Source organism: Electrophorus electricus, chromosome 15 (assembly GCF_041902795.1).
Source record: "Electrophorus electricus isolate QZ-2024a chromosome 15, ASM4190279v1, whole genome shotgun sequence".
Taxonomy (NCBI): Eukaryota; Metazoa; Chordata; class Actinopteri; order Gymnotiformes; family Gymnotidae; genus Electrophorus; species Electrophorus electricus.
This window is the reverse complement of record NC_137511.1, coordinates 4,127,125-4,150,368: the sequence shown is the minus strand read 5'-3', so window position 1 is coordinate 4,150,368 and position 23,244 is coordinate 4,127,125. Positions and strand designations below refer to the sequence as shown.

The following is a 23,244-nucleotide window of genomic DNA, read 5'->3' as shown; positions in this document are numbered from 1 at the left end:
AATACTTGGTACTCTTGAGTAGGCTACAATGAGGCAATACACCAAGACACATGTAAATAACCAACAATTTGTTTAATAATTAATCTTTGTTGCTTTCTTTTCAAGGGGAACATATTTAAAAGGTATAAAATTGTTTTTGCTCAAATAATTAACCCAGAATATCCTGTACTTAAGTTAAGAGTCCCTTCAAACCTGCTGTTCTCAAGTACAAAACCAGCACACTTTGTCCAGTGAATACCCCCTACCCACCCCGTGTGTCTTGTGGATGATGTTTGTCCATGTGGGGATTTTCATATTAATCTCTACATTTACACATACATTCATCAACCAAAAGCATGGGGAACAGGCATTGTGGTGGTTACAAACCCAGTTCACTGGCATTTTATATCCTTACTTTCTTGAAGCAGATTGACTGTGCCGTTTCCTAGATGAAAATAATCATTGTTCTAACAAGGGAGTGCAACTGGTGAGACCTGAAACAATGACATTATAACAAACAGTGAATATGTTTATTATATAAGGTAATTAATGTTAACAATAATAATTACAAAAGCAATATCACTAGTCTACTGTATTCTGCCCCAGCTCATGTATTGAGTCAGAGTGTACAAGAATGGATTTTTCCTTTTAAATTTTAAAATATTATCAAACAAGATGTACAGTTAATAGTTTTTTTTTAAAGATTAAAATAAAATAAATCTGCAGATCATTTTAATTGTAATGGAAGCTGTGCCTCTGACTTACTGTGGGCTGACTAAGAGTAGAAAGCTGAAGATGTGTTTCTTTAAATTCACTTCCCAACAGTGCTATTTCTCCAGTTACAGGCAAAGTACATACTAAACAATGAGAGAAGCACTACTTCAGCTGTTCTTCCAACTCCTCTTTTCACATCCTAAAAGCAGATCTCAATCTCTATAGCAGGCTTGTTTTTACAGCCATGAGTTCATAGAGGGAAATAGATATGTAACCAGCGTGTTAAAATGAAACTTCATCTCTGCATACAATTCTGGAGCCATCAGCCTGGAGATGGCCCCACAAGGCTTCTACAAACATCTGTTCATATAACAGTACATATCCATTAGTCTCTAAACATCCACAGGCCTCTTTGAGAAACAAAACCCTAAATATAAATCAAAAAGCACAGGAGAAGGAAAAAACAAGAGTACCTTAAATTGCACCAATATAACCACAGTGGATAAATATACTGAGCAGCCCTATGAAGTCTCTCTGCCCTCCACTCAGGTCATCTTAACACTTGTGTACAATTATTTTAGCTTCAGCAAGTTGAGCTTCCCGCACAAACTTCCATTTGTACGAAGAGCAGTTCAAGAGCAGTAAATTCCTCACCTATTCTAGACTTTCCTACTACTATCTGGATTCGCCATCCTTGTGTGTGCTGTACAGGGTCAAATCTCCAGCCCCACCAAGTCTGGAAGTACGAGGTGGGGTGGAGGCCCTAGTGACAGAGGGAATTAGCGGAGGAGGCGCACCGACTGACAATGGCCCAACCAGACTGGGTGTCTTGGTGAGAATTCCATTGGGAACATGAGAATGCAAGGGGCCCAAGCGAGAATAGAGGCTTGGGTGATGCGATGAAGGTGCAGATGCACCAGGAGGATGAAGCTGAGAGTGAGACAGCAAGCCTGCGTGCAGCTGCTCAAGGTGGGCTGCATGAGACGGACTAGGCAGGTGAGGCGTTGAAAGGTGTGGATGCATGCCAAAGTACCGCGCCCTCTCAAAGTCCTCCCGCAGTATCTGGGCACGCTGCTCCTCATCCAGCAACCCGCCACCAGGAGCACCGACCTGATGAGGGCGATCAAAGGGATGAGACATCAATCCAAATTCTGGTCGGGTCGCCGAGGACGAAGCAGTAGACGTAGAGGTAGGTGCAGGTGGGTGATGGGGACTAGCTGCCACTGCCGCCGCTACTGCCGCCACTCTCTCTGCTTCTAGGTATCGCGCGTGCTGATGCTGAAGAAGGCGGGACAAGTGCGGGTCAGAGCGAAGCGCAAGATGGGGATCTGGCCGCAAGGCCAAGACCTCTCGACGTTGCTGCTGCTGCTGCTGCTGGGCGGCGAGCTCTCTCCAGGGGTCCCAGGGGAAGCTGTGTGGGGCCTGCGTGTGGCTCTGAGGCGGTGTGTGTGGATGGGCTGAAAACCGATCCGCTGGAACCAGTCCGGGCGAGCCCCCGGCTCCACCCAGATAAGCCTCAATGGCAGCTGCTCGTGAGCGATCCAGGAGAGAGAGGTGATGTGGGGTGGGAGGGGGAAGAGGCACTCCAGATGTGGGAGTCAACGAAAGGGTTGAAGAAGGGGTTGAAGGATGGTGAGTGTGGTGACTGTTGGGCCTCTCAAAGCTATGAGGCGGTACAGCTGGATGTGGTAAAGAGATAGGCACAGGTTCAGGCTCTTCTTTTCTCTCCTCTTTGACCTTCACTGGGGCATGAAGCTGCCCAGTAGGGAGACCCGTGGGTGGCTTAGAAACCGGAGTCGTGGTCCGATCAGGCTTCTTGTTTGGAAGTAAACTGATAGAGGAGGAGGAAGAGGCTGGTCCACTGCTCTCTCTTTGGGATGGGTGAGAGGGTTCTGAGCTGAGAGCATGTGGCTGTCTGGAAAACAGGTCCAGAGGGGAGGGTGCTGATGGGGCACTCGGAGGAGGGGTTGCAAGAACAGATGAAGTTGACGAACGAGGTCGATCTGGTGCTGAGGAGGCTGCCACTGCTGTCCTGGAGCCTGAAAGTGAATGCTGTCTCTTCTCTGCCTCTCGCTCTCTTTCCCTTTCACGGTCACGCTCCCTGCTTTGTCCATCAGACTGACCCCCACTCAAGGGACCCAGGCCATTCACATGGAAACTAGGGGTGCTGCTGCGATGCTTAAGCGATGGGGTGCTGGGGGACATTCGCACAGGCTGACGGCCATACAGTAGACTATCCCTATAAGGAGTCATGTGAAAAGAGGCAAGTAGACAATTGTGAGTACACACGTGTACAAATTTTAAAAAGGCATACATTTATTTTAATCTAGGCACACTTATGTATACAGTATAAAAAAGTAAGCTAAAGTTGTGTCATACCTGTCCTTTTCATCTTTTATGTGGGTCAGTTCTCTTCTCTCAATATCCTTACCCCTGTCTCTCTCATCCCTCTTCTCTAGTCCTTTGGCCCAAGAGGGCCCTGAGGGGAAAGAAGGAGGGGCGACATGCAGACGATTCCATGGATCATGCGGGTTACCTAATCCTCCCACTGTATTTGCAGATGATTCTGCCTTATGTCCAAAAACAGAACTGGCAGCTAAGACAAACAAAATGAACAAAACGTATTATTAAATGTAATCAGTATATAGTCAACCAACTTTAACCAAGCATAATTAATCTTTTGACTTACCCAGTGAGGGGCTCCCAAGTCCCCCAAAGGCACCTGAACCCAGAGCTCCCAGAGGTGTGAAAGGGGGTGAGCGGCCATACGGATCTAGAACAAAGATTTCAGACGTTAGCATTAATTACAAAAGTCAAACAAGTCTTGTGTACAAATGTAAAGGCAACTAAACAAAAAGTACACCACGAAGGACCAATTTAAGCTGCTTGCCATGATAAATGCATCTATCATCCAGTTTTAATGTGTTTGATACCACTCGTCAACTTCCAAGAACTCAACCACTCTTCTTGAATTATGACATTCTGAAAACTAGACTAGGCTACAGCTAGGCTCATACTGAGCTCACTGGTCCATTCTCTTACCCAGATGTGGTGCTGGGGTGAGGAAAGAATGGGGCGTTGGTGGAGGGATGAAGGGAGTGGAGGACGGATTGACTCCACCTGAGAAGAAATACTCATTTAACACCCTTTAATAGGGTACCATTGAGTGTTGAGTTTTTTTTTTCTTCTGTATTTTAATGTCTTAGGTCCTCTCCAAGTATTTTAAACGACACATAAGATAATACAGCGCTTAATGCTGCTTGGGCATGAAACATATGAGATTACTTTAGAGTTAAGTCCCACGTCAAGGAATCTATCTGTATTTTGCCTGTCCATACAGTCCAATTTATCGCTTCTGTCATACCTAATAACAACAGGTTAGTTACTACTTGTGACAGGGATTTATGTAAAACATTTTAAAAGTTTCATTGAAAAAACACAAAAATCTCACAAACAAACAAGAAAGACACAAACAAACCACCATCCAATGCACAAATACAGGAACAGGAACGTAAAAGAGGAAAGCATGTACCTGCACCTGTAAAGAGGCTCCCAGGTCTCGTGAGGTCGTGGGTTGGAGGCAAAGGCCCTCCAAGTCCTCCTATGCCCCCAATTCCTCCGATGCCACCAGGCCCAGGTAGACGTGGCAACAGGTCATTACGGAAGTCCAGCTTTTGAGGATCTGCCTGCATCAGCTGGCAAAGGTTAAAGCATAGATAGGAAGATAAAAAATTATATCCAATATCAAAGGTCAATTAATACTAAAGGTTATTTATTTAATATCATTGCCACAAATTGCAAAAAAAATAACCATAGGCATTTGTTAGGCAAATACATTAGGCAAATGATCAGCCGGGAATGGGAAAATAAACTGGCAAACCTTAACTTTCTCCTGATGTCTCAAAATCATCCAGGCCACACGCACATGCATAGCACACCACTTTCCAGGCTTCTGCAGCATTGGAATAAAGTCAAAATTGAGTGGATAGTACTTATTAAAAATGACAGTAGCCAAAAATTAAAGAATGAAAAGAGGTTACTTTGTTACTTACATTAGAAGTAGAAGTACTTACATTACTGACTTTCAGTGACGGTCCAAATGGGTCTGATATCTGTGGACACCCAAGAAAACATGAGAACTATATATAATCTAATGTTGAAGTTTTAGCTTTCTACAAATGAGATATACACACACCAGTAATATTGAAGAACACAAGCTTTAAAACAACCATACAAATTCATTATTTATATCTCTTTACCCTGGGATCCTTAGGCTGCAAGTGGGAAGGTACAACTCCCAGACGAGCAGTCATCTCTGGAGCAGTACCCTGGAGGGCAACAAGCTGTCAATCACAGGACATTGTAACCCATTACAGGTACACGTACATCTAACAGCATGCATTAACATATAGTGGTCAACTGATATACTGGCAGGTCGATGTATCAACATATTATTCTTCTTTTTTAGGTTTTCATTGTCAAGTAAGAAATTAGGAGAAAGATAATGTCTAATGTCAGTAGCAGTTCATTAAATGTAAGGCAAATTAATATGCATGAGTGTCATCATTTTAGCATTAGGCTACTATGATTTCTTAAAATGATCTGTGCTGATTGGTCACTGGCCACAGCACTCTAAAAATTCACATCATCCCTTGAAAAAAAAAAAAAAAAAAAACATTGGTCAACCACTATTAAAATTTGTAAAACTAATCAAAATATGTTCAAATTAATAGAAGGGAATACATGCCATTGTAATAACATGACAAGAGAGAGAATACTATTACACAACACTACTAGTCAGCTATTTTATACCATGTGACGTACTGCTGACAAGTCACCTGTTATACACAAATACAAACAGTAGTGTAGGATTCCTCACCTTGGGCTGAAAAGCTCCTTGCAGGGAACTAAATGGTCCAGTGGGGGGGAGTACAGACTGGATTCCAGGCACAGGTGGTGGGTACTGAGGGAAAAACTTAACACAAAACAATACGAGAGCAAAGTCACCTCAGAAGCAGAACTCCGGCATATCTAGTTACTGACACAAAAATGAGCGTACAATAGCATGTCACCGAGTTGAGTTTGGTCATCATACGATGTGGGTTTCTATTTTAGCCCAGTGATATTTGTTTTGTGTCTAGTCACACTGTTACATTCACTGCAGATATGATGCTCAAAAGCATAAAGCTTACTGAGTGTCGAAACAGATCCATCTTGCCTGGATACTTCTCAAACTAGAAGAGAAAATATACACACACAAACCATGATAATGTAGCACCACCGCTATCAGCATAACTAAAGAAAAATTCTATTTCTCTGGACCAGAATTAGCAGTGGTGAATTACAAAAATAGAAAGTCACAGGTAAGCATATGCGACCTTCTCACCATAGGGGTTGCTGCAGCAGGTGGGTGCAGGAAGTGTTGGTGGGTGTGGGTGTGCTGATGCTGATGGTTGTGGTGATGGAACTGATAGGCCATAGGGATGGAGGCCTGGGCCTGTGTGGACCTGCTGGAGGTCCCAGAGCTAGATGTGGAAGCAGAGGGGCCTCCTGAGGCGGAAGTAGTGCTGACTCCAGTGCTGCTCGCAGAAGCTCTGCCCTCCCGCTCTGCTCCCTGGGAGGCCAGGAAGCGCGAGTTCATTTCCTGGCGGAGTAGGTCCTGATCTGTAAGCGGCAGAGAAGCATCAGAGAACTGTTTTATGGAAACACTGTGCACAGATTGCTACACGGCTATACAACAGTGAAGTAGGGCAACTGTATAAAGTACAGTGGAATGCAGAGTAGTATAGGTAAATGTACCCGCAGAGCGAGGGGATGACTGCAGGAGCGGAGGTGGCGGAGGGAGAGGAGAAGGGGTGAAGAGGGTACCAGGGCTGGGTCGAGAGGAGGGCCGAAGCACACCTCCTGCAGACGGGCCTCGGCCAGCCGACACGCTATTTGAGGGCGTAGGTGGTCGAATCGATGAGGAGGAGGAGGATGAAGACGGAGGCTTGACTGAAGTACTGCTCCTGACAAAAACCAAAGAGGAAAATGTTTGGTCCATCCTGGTACAAGGTTGGTACTTTTATTAGAGGACACTGGTTAGCCTGACACCGAACTCTACTGACCTGTTCCCCATGCTGTACACTGGTTGTGAACGACCAGGGAATGAGAGGAAGGGCTTATGCTTGTGCCGTGGGGGGCTGCAGTCATGGCGGTGGTGTGGGCCAGCATCTCCATTCTGCTGCTCGGGCAGCGAGGTGGAGGCAGAGGTGGGAGAACGGGGCAGGAGGCAGGGGAGAGAGGACGAGGTAGAGGTGGCTTCAGGGTAAGGCAGCTCTAGACTCTTCTCCTGACTGCGCTCCAAACCAGAGACTCGGGGTGTCACCGACAGACGTGGCGGCCCATTATTCGAAGGTAAAAGGGTGCAGCCGTTGCTCACAGTAGAGGCCACACTCACTTGGTTGGGGCCCACAGCTGGGAAAATGAAACAGCCTTTGAATTTCATGTCTCATGTAATCTCTGTTTTACCAACAAGCTAAATGATAACATGACCTATCAAAGAACTATTGCAGAGATATTATGTCAAGACATTCCCATGGATACAGTTTGGAATAATTTATGGAAAGTTTCAAAGATAAGCTAGACTAGAAGGCTACAAATTAATTTGGTCTTGCAGTTGCAATTTTGAACTGATGGATTCAATATTTCCCTAATTTATTAGCACAGAGAAAACAGTTATTTAAGCAAAAAAACAAACAAACAAACAAAAAGGTTGTATGGTTTTTAGTGCATAGAATACACTGTAAAGTGGTGAAAGAATTGAAGTGAATGATTCTATAAACACTACCTATTTAGTATTTAACAATTATATAATTTGAATTTGATGCAATCCTGAGAATGTAAAGATTTTAATTATTATTTGTTAAACAAAAGAAATATCATAACATTATTTGTTATTATTTATCAGTGTGAACTTTGCACATCAAATCACAACTGTAACACATACTTTAGGAATACCCTAAGGTAGCCATTACAATTAAACAACTGGATTCAAGGTCATGCTCTGTAAAACTAACCACTTCTTTTTTTGCTGCGATAATGTTTAACTTTGTGAACATAGAAAAAAGTGATCAGATTTCTGTTAGTGGTAACTAACCACCTAGCTGACCTGTTTATGCTGCTGACTTCTGGAGTAGTGGTGAAGCTGCATTACTTAAGCAGTACCATAGTTTGGAACTGACATTTATGTTGCATATTGCAGTGTTGTCCAGTGGCATCTGCTTGCAAAACCATTTGCTTACATTTGCACTTGGACTTGGTGACAATGCAAGATACATACCTTCTCTAGTGCTAACGATGAATGTAGGCTCCATATCGTTATCAGAGGCCTGGGTTTGAGGTAAGAAAAACAACATTCATTACAAACATTCATAATCAAAAATATAGAAGAAAAGAACAATCAGTTAACAGCACAAGGTTGTCAATATAAGGGAAACCCACCCACCTTATCTCCAGATTCACTTTCTGTGTCACACTGAATACAAAGTAACGAGAAGAAAAATGAACAATGACAATATGCACAGAGACATTAAGATACTCAAGTATAAACAACAGTATACCAAACATTTGCATATGCGGTGTACACACACACTTACAATGTATCCTGTCTCCATGAGATTTCCAGAGACCTGTAAGACATTAAGATTCAGATTCAATACTTCTGTCTGCAGTGTTATTAAGCAACCAGAAGCACACAAGGGGCCACATTTGTTTTGTTATACATGGATATCCAAAAGTTGCTGGTCCTGACATACAACACGTGAATGTGCTTTCTAAATGAGTAATCGCAATCAAACTATTTAAATACGGAGAAATTAAAAAAAAAGGTTCAATAAACACTAAAATGGAATGCCAATGTTAACACGGGATAATAAAAATGTTCTCCTTTCTTCCTTTCTTTCTTGTCCTGCACCCCACCTTAGAGTCTCTCTTTCTCTTGTCGTTCTTGTGCTTCTCCCCATTGCTGGTGGTGTAAGTAGCAGGAGCTCCTTCCTCAGGCTCTGTGAGAGGCCCTCCATTCTCATCCAGACCCCTCTTCCTTTTGCTCCCTCTCCCCACCAACATACCAGCTCGCTCTGGCGGCTTCAAAGAACAGTCCATCTATTAGACACACATACAGCAATGCACAAGCGTTATGATGTTACTCAAATTGGTTTGCCATAAATTAAAGTTTTACTGCAAAAATCTAGGCTGCATGGAATATTTCCATGAAATAAATCATCCAAAAGACAGAGTATAGTTTTATATACACAATTCATACATCTCTATTGTGTAAAGCACATATGTAACAACATAGTAACAAAATAATTTACAAACAAATAAGCAACTACACATACCTCCAATGCCTCCAAGCTTATGAAGCTGGCTATAGCAAATCCATCGATAATGTCTTCTTCGCAAGAAACTGATTCTCGCTTCCTCCGGCGAGGAGGACGGTGCCTGGCACCAGTAAAGACGGGTCGACATTCTCCACCACTTGCACCAAGGAGAGAGTCTCCTCTGCAAAGCTCCTGATCTGAGGCTGAGGAAGGTGAAGAGGGTCTGAGGTCTGCTCTTCGTCTGCGCCGCTCTCTGTCACGCTGAGAACGGGAGCGACGGCTCTGTCTTAACCCCCCACTTCGACTCGGACCGTCCATGTCAAAGCGTATTGCACCAAAGTCTGTACAAAAGGCACCAACACCTTTGTCTGTGGAAGGGCCTTACTTTTACTGAGGAAAACCAACACCACCTGGACCAACGTAGGTATCCAAGATTAAGTTGGAGGTAATATTCCTGCCTACAGCTTTGTGTCCATTGAAGACCGCATGGCATCAGCACACTTTTGTCCATTGAAAGTCATGTCTGTTCCTCTGTGGGTCTGTTTTCCATTTAAAAAAAGAAAAGAAAGAAAAAAAACCTCTGTTGTATGCTTTAGGATAGTCCCTTCCACGTTATTGTCTCCGTGTCAAGACATTGTCAGTTTCAACTAGGAGGGAAAAAAATCCATGACGTTACCAATAATCAGTGTATATATAGCCTGTACGTTTACAGCAGAAAAAAACGCAGTGGCTGATTCACTAATAAAGCTTACAGCGGGGTAAAATGTATTGAAAGTGGAAAACACTAATGCATGAACATAATATAAAACTGTGGGGGTCAAACAAAAACCAATATGAGACTATTCAAAAAAAGCTACACTCACATCAGATTATTAAACCATACAACAGTATGATGTGGTAGTTGCAATAGTTCTCATCTGAAGTAACATTAATTTAAACCAAGTTAGTTAATGGTTCGTTAGCAAGGTGGCTAAATTAATTGACAGCTACGGTCTAGGTTAGCTACCAAAATGGATATCGGATTTTTATATATTTTGTGAAAATTATAAGGTTATAAGTATTTATTTTTAACTCTAATACAAACCTGGCAACGGGCAATAGAACGACCAAAAGACATCCCCAAAATAAGCTGAGCAGTTTTTCCGTCTGGTGACGACTGCCTGCTAGCTAGCTAGGTTAACTGGCCCAGCAAGCTAGCTACCTACAGAAATGACGGCAAGGTAATTATCATATTGCTAGCTTGCTAACTGTCGTTAGTGGTACCACTCAATATAAACATCTTTCTTGAGAAGGCAATCGTAATCTACTAAACCTTATCCACAGGAAATTAGGAAAAACAGACGATTCAAAAAACTGCTCCGTTTTCATCTTTTATACACATCTCGCTAACTATATACAAAACCAGCTGGACAGCAATACACTTTAACTTGCTATTTGCTAACTACACTATCTTATGCTATCTTAAGCTGTTTGCTAACCAGCTAAAAAAATATACGTTAGCTAGCAATAGCTAGGTTAGCTAGCTATAATGAATTTGCCTAAGCTTCGATGACACTACGATTACTGCCTTAGCTACCGATAAACGCTAGCTACCTAGCTAATACAGAAACCCCACCAAATCATTAAAATCGATCAAGCACAATAAGCACATTAGACCAGTTTTTTAAATGCAAAACACGATTATAGTAACCTTAGGTAGCTAACTATGCTAACGTTAGCATTCTTTTGACGAGTAAAAGAGAAAAGGTGAATTCATCAGAGCAAAGGGATGAACTAGTTATCTTTACTCGATCCCTCAACAGCTAACCGTCTGTAAAACATGAAAACAACCTTACGTATAGGCTCACATAAGTAGTGACATAAGATGTTATTCCGATCGCACCCACCACTCGAAACTTGCCGATGTGTCTGATCATTCTCTGCTGGCTTCTGCTCGTTTCGTCCGGTCTCCATTTGACGACACTATCGCAGGCCCCGAGGCCTCGAGCTTGATTTACATCGACAGGAGCGTCGGCCAAGCCCCCGTAAAGTAGGCCGGGCACCTCCTTCCGCGGCCCACCGTGCAATCCACTGAGTCGTGTAAAGTTGAATTATTTCTCCGTTCTCGCCGCCGCAATCTATATTATCTCAAGAACACACTTTAAATTAATTTGTAAAATGTTATGATTAACCCCGATCGTCAAAAGCAGATGTACAAATATATTTTCATGTTATTTGAAAAGCTGGCAATACGTGAACCCTGGGTGGATAACCCTACAGTGAAACTGCATTGTGTGCTTCAGTCGATTTTTTTCCTCTATGATTCACGGACAGCTGTGTTATACCTAATGATACGGCAGTACTGCCGCCTGTTGGTTAAATTTACTCTTCGTTCTTCTATGAAAGTGCAAAGTTATTCGGCGCAGCAGTTATTAATGTTCATGTTTTTTGCACTTGCTAAAAATTCCACAATTTATATACGTTAATATATGACTAAGGAATATGTAGAAAATTTACTTACTATGTAATTGTATACTGATTATCTGTTCTGTATCGGTGCAGAATGCATTTTAATGGCAATATATTACTCTAAATAAAAATTGTATCGTAATACTACAATAATTATACACACGCAAAATTATAAATTGTTACAGAACTCTTTAAGAATTAGCTGCAGGCGTATCAGCACACCACAAAACGTTTTGTTTCGCTTTGTTATATAAGCAAGTTTCAAATGTATGCACACGGCTAATTTGTATCTATAATTAAATATTGGGGTAATTTATCTTAAATAACAATGACAACAGCTCTTTGTAATGATCCTAACCCAGAATTTGTCATCCAATCTAAACATGTAACTGTTTTTTTAATCATACGTACATCCTATGACGTATGATCTTTCCATAGGAAGTATTGATATGCGGAAGTGTTATAAGGAAAACAAACGAATAAATCCACGAACTCGAAATAGTAATAGAAGGGAAAAGCGTCACTGATTCTTTCTTCTGAAAACAAACAAAAAAAGTCCCACTTGATTCATAGACATTACCGACGAAAGAAAAAAATTAAGGTAACTTTTAAAAGTCATACGTTGTCCTGAGTTTTGTTAGCTATCAGTTTTGCTAGCTAACCTATCAGTTTACGTTACCTAGCTAACGCTAGCTAGGTAGTTAGCTAGATATTTGCTCGTCAGTTTTAATTCCTGTAAAAGCCGTTGTCTGGCAAATATCTAATAAGTGAAATTTTATATTATATGAAATGATGTGAAGGACAATCTAACTGTAATATTCAAAGTATTGTAAATCAGTACTCTGACAATAGTGTACGTGACGCTGTCCTCCAAAGAGTACATAGGTCCAACTCAGAGCGTCCGTTACTGAACTGCCCGCTAGCAGCTTCTTTTATCTACGTTATTTGCTAATACTGTGAGATTATCAATTACAGATTGAGTAAATTATGTAGTTAATAATATGATAATCTTAATTCAGGAAGATGACAGTAGAGCGTTCTCTTATATAAGTCACTCGATGGCCTTGTTTGTCATATTATGACACTAGGCATGTTGTAGCCAGTATAAGATTAAGTGTTTTCATTCGCGTTTCGACATGTACTAGAAAAGTTTCTTGTCAGTTACAGTAACACAATAGAATGCATTCTGGCTCGTTATTAGATGGAGTTTTTATTTGGGCGGAGGAAGACCCCAGAGGAGATGCTGAGACAGAACCAGCGAGCCCTGAATAGAGCCATGAGAGATCTAGACAGGGAGCGCCAGAGACTGGAACAACAAGAAAAGAAAATCATAGCTGACATAAAGAAAATGGCCAAACAGGGACAGATGGTAAGTGGGGTCATGTTAATATATATATATATGTGTGTGTGTGTATATAATATATGCATAGGACTAATTATAATGTTTTGATTTTTGTTACAGGATGCAGTTAAGATAATGGCCAAAGACTTGGTTCGCACAAGGCGATATGTAAAAAAATTCATAATGATGAGAGCCAACATTCAAGCAGTCAGTCTCAAAATCCAAACCCTCAAGTCAAACAACAGCATGGCACAAGCTATGAAGGGAGTCACAAAAGCCATGGCCACAATGAACAGACAGGTCAGTTGACCTAATATACAACCTGTAGTTTATTATGTATGTGTGTGTGTGTGTGTGTGTGTGTGTGTGTGTGTGTGTGTATAAAATGTTTGCATATATTTATATATGTGTGTGTGTGTATGTGTGTAAAAAAAAAAAAAATATATATATATATATATATATATATATATATATATATATATTAACCCTAATAAAATATCCAACAAGGTGGTGAGGTTGCAGAGTGTGTTTTGAACAATGCTCATCAAGACCTATATTAATCACATGCACACAAGTTACACAATATGATCATGTGGGTTGGACAATAGCCTAGGAGTCCCAGTATTCAATGACAATGTATTCACCCTGTGCACAGTTGAAATTGCCACAAATTCAGAAGATCATGATGGAGTTTGAGCGCCAAAGTGAAATTATGGATATGAAGGAAGAGATGATGAATGATGCAATTGATGATGCAATGGGAGATGAGGATGATGAAGAGGAGAGGTAGGATTATGTTTTAGAACATTTTAGAAGAAGAGTCATTCTTTGACTGAAATGGGAATATGTGACTGCTATATTGTCTTTATATTCACTTCTTTTATTTCTATTTTTGTAGTGATGCTGTGGTTTCCCAGGTGCTAGATGAGTTGGGCCTTAATCTTTCAGATGAGCTATCAAGTATGTTATTTATTTTTGCACTGCAATTTTAATAAAGGCAACCATATAATACCATTACATTTATATCTATTTTTCTATATCTGGACATGTTTTCAAACAGATCTGCCGTCTACTGGTGGGAGCCTTTCAGTTGCCGCTGGGAAGAAAGCTGAACCGCAAGCTACTCTGGCAGATGCAGATGCTGACCTGGAAGAAAGACTGAATAATCTCAGGAGAGACTGAATCAAACAGGACTTTTGGTTGAGGCTTTAGTACAGAAATAAGTGCATAAAGCTTTCTAACACTTCACTGAAATGTTAAGTCATTAAAGCAGAAGATGGAGGATCACTGCAAGATTTGGATGCAGTCTGTTTGTTTTAATATAAGGCACTCTTATGTGAATGTGTTTTCTTTTTCATTTTTTCTATTGGAAATGTGCAGTATGATATTCTATCAAACAAATGCTTCAAACAAAGATTTTCCAATGGTTTCCAGGACATTCATGCCACACAGATCTTATTTTAATAATGAAAGCTTTTACTGGATAAAAAGTCTATAGCCAAGGTACCTTGCTGGAAATTGGTGACAGGAATAAACACTAAGTAGTACTACCTTTAAAAGGACATGCTTTCTGCCATCAGTCTACTCAAATAAATGTTCGTGGGAAAGAAAATGGTCTTTTATATTAGTGCAAAATGAGTTACTACAATCTTAAAATCTGTATGTATTAAGTTACCTCAACTATTTCTCCTCTATACTATGTCACATTAATATCATGGTTTTATTACAGATTTGTAAGTCTTTTAAGGATGGTGGTTTATATATTGCAGTGCTTAAAAATGTACTGGTACCAGGTCATGATTAGAAAATGCTTCTTATACTTTCCTAAATTGTTCTTTACTCACCATCACAGTATAGTGGCCCATTACATATCTACAGATAATCATTCTTCACTAGATTCTCCCAGTTAAGTACATTTTACTTGGTAAAAGGGTTCAGACAAAATTTATGGATATTGCTGTATTATAGTATTTATCTAAAAGTAAATGGGGATGTATTTTGCCTTGTTCTTTTTCCTCAATAAACATTTTTCACAATTAGCAGAGTTAAAATGTGACATTCCTGTACTGAATGCAATTGCTGAATGCTTTTAACTAAGTACAGGAATGAAATCGAACACTTGTGAGTTTGGCTGTAAGAAAGCTACAGTGCTCAGAAAGCCAGTGTTCTAAAATGGTCAGCTAATTAAGTAGGGGAACTACTTCATAGGGGAACGTAGGTATACTGGCATTCTTGCAAGTTAGTTTGAACAAGCCATACGACAAGGGTTCAGGATAACAAACATCAAGGTTCAAAAGATGTTAACAGTTGTTCTTCTAAATTGTTCTCGCATTTGGGAATTACTCATTTCAGCACTTTTAAAACCTGGTTTACCAGTGGCATATAACCAAGCATATAATCTTTGTTGGTTACTTAAAGTACTTAATTAAAACTTTTGATATACTTCCATAAAAGTAACATTCCATAAATCACATAGCAGTAGCTCGAGCTTTATACAAAAATACAGCATGAGCTGAATATTTTAATTGTCCAGCAAAAGATTTCATGGTATATTCATAAAAGCAAAAGAACAAAATCTAATGCCAAAGAGGACAAAATCAAAATCTATTAAAAACAATTTCTATACTTTTTCTAAACAATCTTCTTCAGTAACTTTGCCAACACCCTACCAATATTTCTATATTGAACAGATATGTCAAACATTAAATAATAAAAAAATAACAATTTCCCTTATATACATTCTACAGGCAATGTATAGCTAGACACAAAATATTTTACACATTCAGGAGGAGGGGAAAAGATGTGTTGTGACAAAACAAATTTATATCAAAATAAAACCAGGTTTCAGGTTACTGCAGTGCATGATCATGCAGCGAATGATGATTTGTTTTGAAGTTACATTGTGTGAGGCATGTAATAGATCATGACTTAACTGACATGAGATTTTGGGCTGTTATAATAGACAATATCAAACTACACAGTCAGATAACCTTGGACAAGAATTATGAACCAGAATGATGGGAGGTCATTCATGTTGTGTGAACAGATTATTAGACATCCTCTCAGTCCACTTGCATGCCTTGTCAAGCAACTCTAGACATGCAGACCTGTACAAGCCTACAAATAAGAACTACCTTTTATATATATATATATATATATATATATATATATATATATATATATATATATATATATATGCTATAAAACAACTTAGAATGTACAGCTTTGTGAGGTTAACATTTTTAATGGAATTTCTATTGTGCTTACAAATAAGAAAGATGTCTAATCAAATCAAGACAGCCATGCATTCTAAAACTGAAAAAAAGAAAGATTAAGTCTTAAACCACTTGGATTCTCAGAGTATTCTTGGTTCACTCTCCACTATACCTGCAGAGTGTATGTAGATATTGGTTAAGTACAGCTCGTCACTCAAATATCCACTGTGCATGAGACATGACCACTGAGGGGCAACAGCCAAAATATGCATCAGCTCCTCCACAGCCACTAGGTTCTGCATGTGAAGGTGTTACTTAAACCAGTGCTTTCATAATTTATGTAAAAATAGACAGAGCAGGACCAAGACTACTTTATACAGAATACAATCCAGGCTCAACGCTAGACATTTTTACAAAAAACCCCACAGGGCATGGGTTTGTCCTAACAGTTAACAATATAAATAAATCTGCAACACTAATTTTCTTATTGTCACATGGGAGTCTAATTACAGTTTAATTGTAAAACCACACACACACACAGCTGCACAATTCCGCAAAGTTTATCAAGTCCCCTGTAAATTTAAACCAGGGCCATCTCCCTCTGCAGCATTCAACATGGATAGCCGATCAAATTCAATGACTTATTCAATGTCTTATTTCCGGCAGGTCCTGTGAGGAGTTTTTTTCTGATTCTCTATGCGACAACGACTTCTTTCATCAAGCCATGGCAGCTCAAAGTTCCTGTGGGCGAGTGGAGGAGACAGAAAAGAAAAAGAAAAATCTAAATGCCAAAATGATGGGGATAACACACCCAAATGTTTGAAGAGTGTTATGAACTCCAACCAATAGTCATTTTATTTTAATAATATGAGGTACTCACTGTGGAGTCAGCTTGGGCAAAGGCCGGCCAAAGGCCACAACAGGTAGAAAGGGTGTAATGACAACTGACTCCACTGAGGGGAAAATTAGTTGAATCACAAACCTGTCATATCTTTGCGAGGATGAAGTCCATGTTTTTTGTTACATATTATTTGTGCCAAAACTAATCAAAAGCTTGAATGAACTAATGTAGAAAACATACCATCATCAATATCAGGGTAAAAGGAGGATATCTCTGGTTCACTCTCCTGAATATTCATCTTTCTCTTCTCCATGCGCTGCTGCAGCCTTTGGAGCATACGCTGTTCCCGAATCCTTTGAATGTCCCATCTACAGTGAGATAAACAGACCATTTAACCAGTGGTATACAGAAAGAATATCCAGGTTCAAATAAATTTGTCTAATGATAACACTGGAATCTTAACAGAATTAATCAAAAAGTAGCCCCACTCTTACCTTTTCCGTCTTTTTTCATCCAGCTCTAGCTTTGAATGTCGTTTCAGGAAGACACCATCCTCAAGATTCTGACGGCGGAGAAAAAGCAGGTATTGCTTTGTACTACATGTTTTTTGGAACTGTAATGTAAAATGAGTAGACACGTAAAGTAACAAAGTAGAGAAAATGTACCAATTAAGACATGATCTTACCTCAGAGATTTCAAAAACATCTTCCTCTCTCAAAGGCTCTATGCGGTTTTCTCTCCAGGATGGGACTAAACAAAATATATAAATATATTTTTAATATATGTGATATATATATATATATATATATATATATATATATATATATATATATATATATTATTTAAGTGACATATCAGCATGCTCTTAATCATTTTAAACAAAATCCATGTACTTAAAGCACTCACTGGCAACATCCTCCTCTTTCTTGGGCGATTGCTCTCGTAGTGGAGAGACAGGAGGCTGGTGCCAGCAGCATAAGTACATTTCAGTTGTCGTCATATATGGAAAGTCATCATTTTCACAGCTGTCCTCTCCCTCCGAGAGGGTTTCCATCTGACTGGATGACCTCCCGGTCTTTTCAGGGGTCTCCTTGTTTCGTAGGTCCCTTTGGCATGGTGAGGCTCCTCCAGTGTCTGATTTCTGAGGGGTTAACCTAGAAGCCTTTCCTTGTGACCTCTGTATTTTGGAATCCACAAAGCCAAATTTCCTAACCAGCAAAAGATTAATAGCAAAAATTAAACAAGTACTGAAAGTGACTGAAACGTGCCATACCTCAGACTTGTCTGCATCCGTTACCTCTTTTGCACTTTGCTGCCTCGACTAAATACAGAGGATTTAGGTGTTGGGGTCTGTGGGCTCTCTCCTACATCTGAATCCCAAAAGTCATCTGTGTCCGGGACCCAACGTTCTAATGGCTGAAAGAGACGCTTGTCACGTGGTTCCTTACTCATCAACTGTAAACGCCGTTCCATCCGCTCAATCCGTGCAAGAAGCTGTGTGAAGATGTGTAAAACAGAGGCCACTTTAAAGAATATTTTTTTCATAACTACTTAACTGATAGGGACAGAAAGCCACAATCCTCAGGCAAATGTGTAACCAATAAAACTCTGCTAGCTCCCATGTAATTTAAAACCACTTCACATACCGTGTCTCTGTCTGCTTTTAGTTCATCTATTTCCTTGTCCTTAGCCTGCAGCTGTTGCTGCTGTTGCTCTATCAAGTTCAGCTGAAGTAAGAGGAGTTGTCGAAGACAACTGGCTTGTGAATTGGGATGTCCAGAGGTTTTCCTAATGTTCTTTCGTTTATCCTCCGTGTGTTCATGAGATGCCACACTGTGAGGCCTCATAGTTTCCAACCCTTTTGTGCTTTCTTCCCCTCCAGAATCTCTGGAGTTGTGTGAATTCATTGAAACAAACTCTGCCTTGTTATCAATAGTGTTGGTCTGTCCAAGTGGAGTTTTACTTTTAACAGGGGTTCCTTCGCCCCCCATTTGTTTACGTTGAGATGCAAGTGTGTCTGCGCTCTCAGAGCTGGATCCAGAAGCAGCAGCTACTGCTTTGTTCTGTCCTCCCGGCAGTAAACGCCGAGTAGCTTTCCCAACGAGATTTTTGTCCAGGTTTCTTGATTTAATGAAGTGATGTCCAGAGTTGTTAAGAGTGATGCCAAGAGAGTCGTGCGTTTCTTTGCCAAAAGTGAATGAATCTTGGGGGGGGCTAATGTGCCCTAAGCTTCTTTTTGACAGGTGAAAATTGTTTGATTCTGAGCGCAGTCCCACCTTAGAGATGGATTCGGAACGCATACTCATGGCGAAAACAGTAAGCTAACGCTACAAAATAAACCATAGTTGTCCATGTCAGCTTATAATGTTACAGTTAGTGAAAACACGTTAAAGCATCGGACTGTCTTCCTAACCTGTGAACAGAAAAAAATAATAATAATTTGGACTTATCCAGTGAGATAAGTACAAACAGGTAAAATAATCAACACTGCAAATCAGCCCGCCAGATTTTGACTGACCGTTATAGGGACAAAGTTGCGAATATTTCATTATACCCCCTAATATCTCATTGCAAGCTAGCTAACACTAGCTAATTACATTGCTAACTTAGCTAGCTAGCTACATAGCTACTTGATACCCTGCATATTTATTCATTGGCATAAGAATCAACAGACTCCCAAAACGTGTTAAGGAAATCTGTGTCATATTCTGCTTCAGGACCAATTCAGCACTTCTCTAGCTGCCACACGTAGCCACTCAGCACTCGCCTCCATTTTGATCCGCAATGCCGGTTATGGGGCTAGCTTGTTTAGCCAGCTAGCAAAACGAGGAGAGGTAAAACAATAACAAGCACTTTTCATCTCAAGGTTTTAATCATACCGTCTGCATGAAGTGCGCTCACTTAAGTCTGGCATCGAATTTTCTCGTTGCATTACAGGCGATGCGCTCATCAGCCGCGAAAACGAAATATATAATGATATACTTTACTTTTATTAGTATCCCCCATTTTCAGGCGTTATCCTCAGCACCATGTTGAGCATACGTGCGATTTAAAAGCAGACACTGCGCATGCGTAGATTTAAGACGCGTTTACACAATTTGGTAGGTGGCTGGCTGGTCTTAACAAGAAGTTTGAAAAATGTCGCTGGCCAGATTTCTGCAGAAGGAAAAAAATAGAAATGTTTTATTAAATTTACTGAGTCGTTATCATTAGAACGCAAGTTATGAACGAATTCAATTTTGTTACAATGTATGTTCTCGATTTTGGCCACGACTGGACCTTACCGTTTGCTTAATTAAGGCAGATCAGGAACCCGTTTCCCAAAAACATCGTAGCATTATGGTCGTCTAAATAGTGTGATGATTTCAGTGTTAAACTCCAACGTTTAGTAGTCCTCTTAGTGCTGTGATGCTTTGGGGAATGTGGGTGGGTTTAACAATTATAACAATCAACAATAACGATTAACAAACTAATTTCTTATTGCACTCTGTTGCAATTCGAAATTAACGTTATGTATGCAGACTTTTAAGTTGGATTAATTGTGATGATTTTCTGTTTATATCGTATGTAATCCAAGAGTAATTAAACAGCGTTAACATCTCACCAGTTAAGTAAATGTTGCAAAATGTTTTATCTTAATTCAAAATGATAAGATTTTTTTACACATAGCTACTTAATTTCTGTAGTTATATAGAGGTAATCTTGTAGTCGAGATTCTCTTTTAGATTGTAGGAAGTAGGATAATTTCCACAGGTTTTCCATATGATGATTGAGTATCTTACATGATGTTACATAACATAAGATACACGTGTCCAAAGTCGTAAATGCATGAAAGGCAGCATATATGAAAAATGTTATGTAACAAAGGAGCCACAACTGTGTGTTCATAATAGTACATACATTTGGGGTTATACATGATTTTTACAGACCTTTTGCAAATGTTTTAAAATTTTAATTTCAGTAATGTCAAGTAATTGCTGTCTTATTGATCTATACATGCAGGAAGGTGATGCTTTTGAACATATAGTAAGAAGAAATGTTATGCCAGTGGTGTCTTTTAAGGACTTTACCATCTGTGCCACGGTTGTAGTTCTTCCTCTAGGTTATTATGTGGTGTGGCAGGGTGTAGTATCAAACAAGCCACACTAAAGTCTGATGCCTTTTCAGTGTTGGTTCTGATTGTCCATTCAGGCTCTGGAAACTGTCCTTGCTTGTAGGCCTAGCCTACGTTTCTGTCTTGAACCTAGCTCTAGTCCTACAGCGGGTGAGACTGTAGCAGGGTCAGCAAGTGGTGTCATAAAAGACAGCAGGCAGGAGTTCCTTCTGTCTCCATGAAGGAAACCACATAAAACCACTTGGTAGGGTTTATCGGACCATTACATGAAGTCATTGTGCATGTTTGTTGTAGCCTACAATGTATCAACACACAAGCAACTATTATTAGGCTATTGATGACTATTAGTACTAAAACATGTATTGCTTAGTACACTGGTCAATCATGATGTTGCTTCCTGCGAAAAAGATGTTTATTATGTATTTTTGCACACTGAATAATAAGCATATGTTTTTTTGTTCCTGTATACTCATAAGTAATTATGTATAAAAGAGGATCCCACCTATGTTGGTAGTTTAGACTACTGCTGGACACTGAAGAGGGGTGTTTGTGAGTCCAAATATAGTCAAAAATCATTCATTGTACTTTTTAGAAGTACATATTTTAATGTAAATGTAATGTAAGGAGATATATATGGAGACAGAGAGAGATACAAAGTTGCAGTAATGCGCACAGTTTCCAGAGAAACAGAACATTTTCCTTCATCAGCTGCGCAAACAAAATGCGCGTGTGCATGTGTGTGTGTGTGTATGTGTATCTATATATATAGAGAGAGAGAGCTTTATTTATGAACACCATATTGCCCCATCACTTTAAAACCATAGGTGATAGAAGAGTTTTAAATACAAATTTGAATTCAGTGTAAAAAGGGCTACCTATTTTACTTTTGCAAACAAAGAAAAAGTTCTAATTTTTGTTGCCCTGAGTTATTGATAGTGAAGAAAAGCAATATTGTGAAATAAAGCTTTGCACTGGAAGAAAGTGAAATGTTTTGTCATTACCTGCACATTATTGGTATGATTTCTATTTACATACATTTACTACTGAAGGAGCAGTTATAGGGAGTTATAAGGCTATAAGAAATATGAGATTGAAATATGAGATTCTTATTGTGAAACTGACACAGCCACTTATATATTTAAAGATGTGTAACTACTTAAAAATGTATGGATATTTAATTGACTTTACACATTTATGCTAAGTAAGCTACATAGACTACTTTTTGAAAACACCAACCTACAACACCAAAAAGGACAGACAGTTGATTTGTCATCCTCTGATAAAATATTAAAGTGGGGGAAAACAGTAAAAAATAGAATACCGATGCCTACAATAAAGTACCCTATTGCGAATCCACGATCCTGTGGTCTACATCATGGTAAAGAACATTCAAAAGATTAATTTGTCTTAAAATAGTAGCTAGCTAGCTATATTAGTGAAGATATTCATAAAAAATGTTTAAATAAATCAATAATATGAGTAGCAACATTAATTTAATCCTCTAGATTTAAATAGCGCTGCATATTCGACCGGTGTTCTGATGATTAACTCTGGTTTATGTCCAGTAAACCTTCTAGATAGCAGGTGAGCTTCACAGCATTTGTTACCTAACCTATGTTTATTCTGAGCATGGCTTTTGCAACTGAGTTTCCACAAACTGAGTTAAGAGATCCAAGTTAGTTGCTAAACCCGCTTTCTGGAATACCCCCAGGCCCACACTCAGAGGCCTAGATCATGATTAAGATTGAGCTGTCAGAACAAGTTCAAGTCAAAACCAAAATTTGTAGAACAGTAGTGGTGGTAATCACTTTTCCAGGATTAGGCGAAGGTCTTTTCTAAAATCATAGAGGCCAATAACCCAGACCAGTGGTCTTGTTTGAAACAGCCTACTGAGTCAGAAGCAAGAGCAATAATTAAAATATTGGGGGGGTAATGCACAAACATTCTGCTTCCTAAATTGACTTACAAATAGGCTATATGTTTTCTTGAGTTGAGTCATTAACTAGATAAGCTCTGCAACACATTCATTGCCTTATGAGCTTTACGTCACACAAACAGCTTAATGACATTTTCACCTGTTGAAATAGGTTAAATGACTACATTTTCCTTGACAAAAGCAAAAAGACTTCTATTATCAGTTCAGGTTTAGACTGAGCATAGATATGTGATCTTATCAATATTTACAACAGTATATAATTCATATAAATCCTTCCTTTAATGATGTGGAACTA

At 39.6% G+C, this 23,244-nt stretch overlaps 3 protein-coding genes across 19 annotated transcripts; 1 reads left to right on the top strand and 2 right to left on the bottom strand.

The window, feature by feature from the left end:
* Positions 1-53: 53 nt before the first annotated feature.
* On the bottom strand, positions 54-11,342 carry fbrs (fibrosin). Of its 14 annotated transcripts, XM_081697519.1 has the most exons (20): positions 10,940-11,342; positions 10,138-10,254; positions 9,072-9,700; positions 8,653-8,835; positions 8,331-8,363; positions 8,180-8,209; positions 8,015-8,063; positions 6,801-7,149; positions 6,493-6,701; positions 6,080-6,357; positions 5,886-5,927; positions 5,573-5,668; positions 4,953-5,036; positions 4,746-4,805; positions 4,574-4,645; positions 4,226-4,388; positions 3,736-3,813; positions 3,383-3,466; positions 3,073-3,289; positions 54-2,932 (listed from the first exon to the last, which is right to left on the bottom strand). In XM_081697519.1, the coding sequence occupies exons 3-20, from the start codon at positions 9,369-9,371 to the stop codon at positions 1,369-1,371; spliced, it is 3,891 nt and encodes a 1,296-aa protein (XP_081553645.1). In that variant the 5' UTR covers positions 9,372-9,700; positions 10,138-10,254; positions 10,940-11,342; the 3' UTR covers positions 54-1,368. The 14 variants fall into 14 exon arrangements, with proteins under 14 accessions (XP_081553645.1, XP_081553643.1, XP_081553654.1 ...); XM_081697517.1 differs by lacking the exon at positions 10,138-10,254; XM_081697528.1 differs by lacking the exon at positions 10,138-10,254 and having other exon boundaries at positions 3,073-3,172.
* A 599-nt stretch (positions 11,343-11,941) lies between these two features.
* chmp2a (charged multivesicular body protein 2A) lies at positions 11,942-14,882 on the top strand. Its single transcript, XM_035533396.2, has 6 exons — positions 11,942-12,102; positions 12,703-12,870; positions 12,964-13,143; positions 13,499-13,629; positions 13,742-13,803; positions 13,904-14,882. The coding sequence occupies exons 2-6, from the start codon at positions 12,703-12,705 to the stop codon at positions 14,023-14,025; spliced, it is 663 nt and encodes a 220-aa protein (XP_035389289.1). The 5' UTR covers positions 11,942-12,102; the 3' UTR covers positions 14,026-14,882.
* A 446-nt stretch (positions 14,883-15,328) lies between these two features.
* msl1b (MSL complex subunit 1b) lies at positions 15,329-19,968 on the bottom strand. Of its 4 annotated transcripts, none has more exons than XM_035533871.2 (9): positions 19,887-19,968; positions 18,546-19,312; positions 18,197-18,393; positions 17,806-18,107; positions 17,585-17,649; positions 17,394-17,461; positions 17,140-17,267; positions 16,939-17,011; positions 15,329-16,799 (listed from the first exon to the last, which is right to left on the bottom strand). In XM_035533871.2, the coding sequence occupies exons 2-9, from the start codon at positions 19,203-19,205 to the stop codon at positions 16,712-16,714; spliced, it is 1,581 nt and encodes a 526-aa protein (XP_035389764.1). In that variant the 5' UTR covers positions 19,206-19,312; positions 19,887-19,968; the 3' UTR covers positions 15,329-16,711. The 4 variants fall into 4 exon arrangements, with proteins under 4 accessions (XP_035389764.1, XP_026861769.2, XP_081553679.1 ...); XM_027005968.3 differs by having other exon boundaries at positions 19,779-19,949; XM_081697553.1 differs by having other exon boundaries at positions 18,546-19,949.
* Positions 19,969-23,244: the final 3,276 nt, after the last annotated feature.

Coding starts and splice junctions, on each gene's coding strand:
- fbrs (XM_081697519.1), bottom strand. CDS start 9,371: ATGGACGGTCCGAGTCGAAGTGGGGGGTTAAGACAGAGCCGTCGCTCC. Junction 8,210..8,330: donor TCATGGAGACAGGATACATT/GTAAGTGTGTGT, acceptor CTTTGTATTCAG/TGTGACACAGAAAGTGAATC. Junction 2,933..3,072: donor ATAAAAGATGAAAAGGACAG/GTATGACACAAC, acceptor GACTCCTTATAG/GGATAGTCTACTGTATGGCC.
- chmp2a (XM_035533396.2), top strand. CDS start 12,703: ATGGAGTTTTTATTTGGGCGGAGGAAGACCCCAGAGGAGATGCTGAGA. Junction 12,871..12,963: donor TGGCCAAACAGGGACAGATG/GTAAGTGGGGTC, acceptor TTTTTGTTACAG/GATGCAGTTAAGATAATGGC. Junction 13,804..13,903: donor TCTTTCAGATGAGCTATCAA/GTATGTTATTTA, acceptor GTTTTCAAACAG/ATCTGCCGTCTACTGGTGGG.
- msl1b (XM_035533871.2), bottom strand. CDS start 19,205: ATGAGTATGCGTTCCGAATCCATCTCTAAGGTGGGACTGCGCTCAGAA. Junction 17,650..17,805: donor GAAAGAGGAGGATGTTGCCA/GTGAGTGCTTTA, acceptor TATTTTGTTTAG/TCCCATCCTGGAGAGAAAAC. Junction 17,268..17,393: donor GATGAAAAAAGACGGAAAAG/GTAAGAGTGGGG, acceptor ATCTCACTGTAG/ATGGGACATTCAAAGGATTC.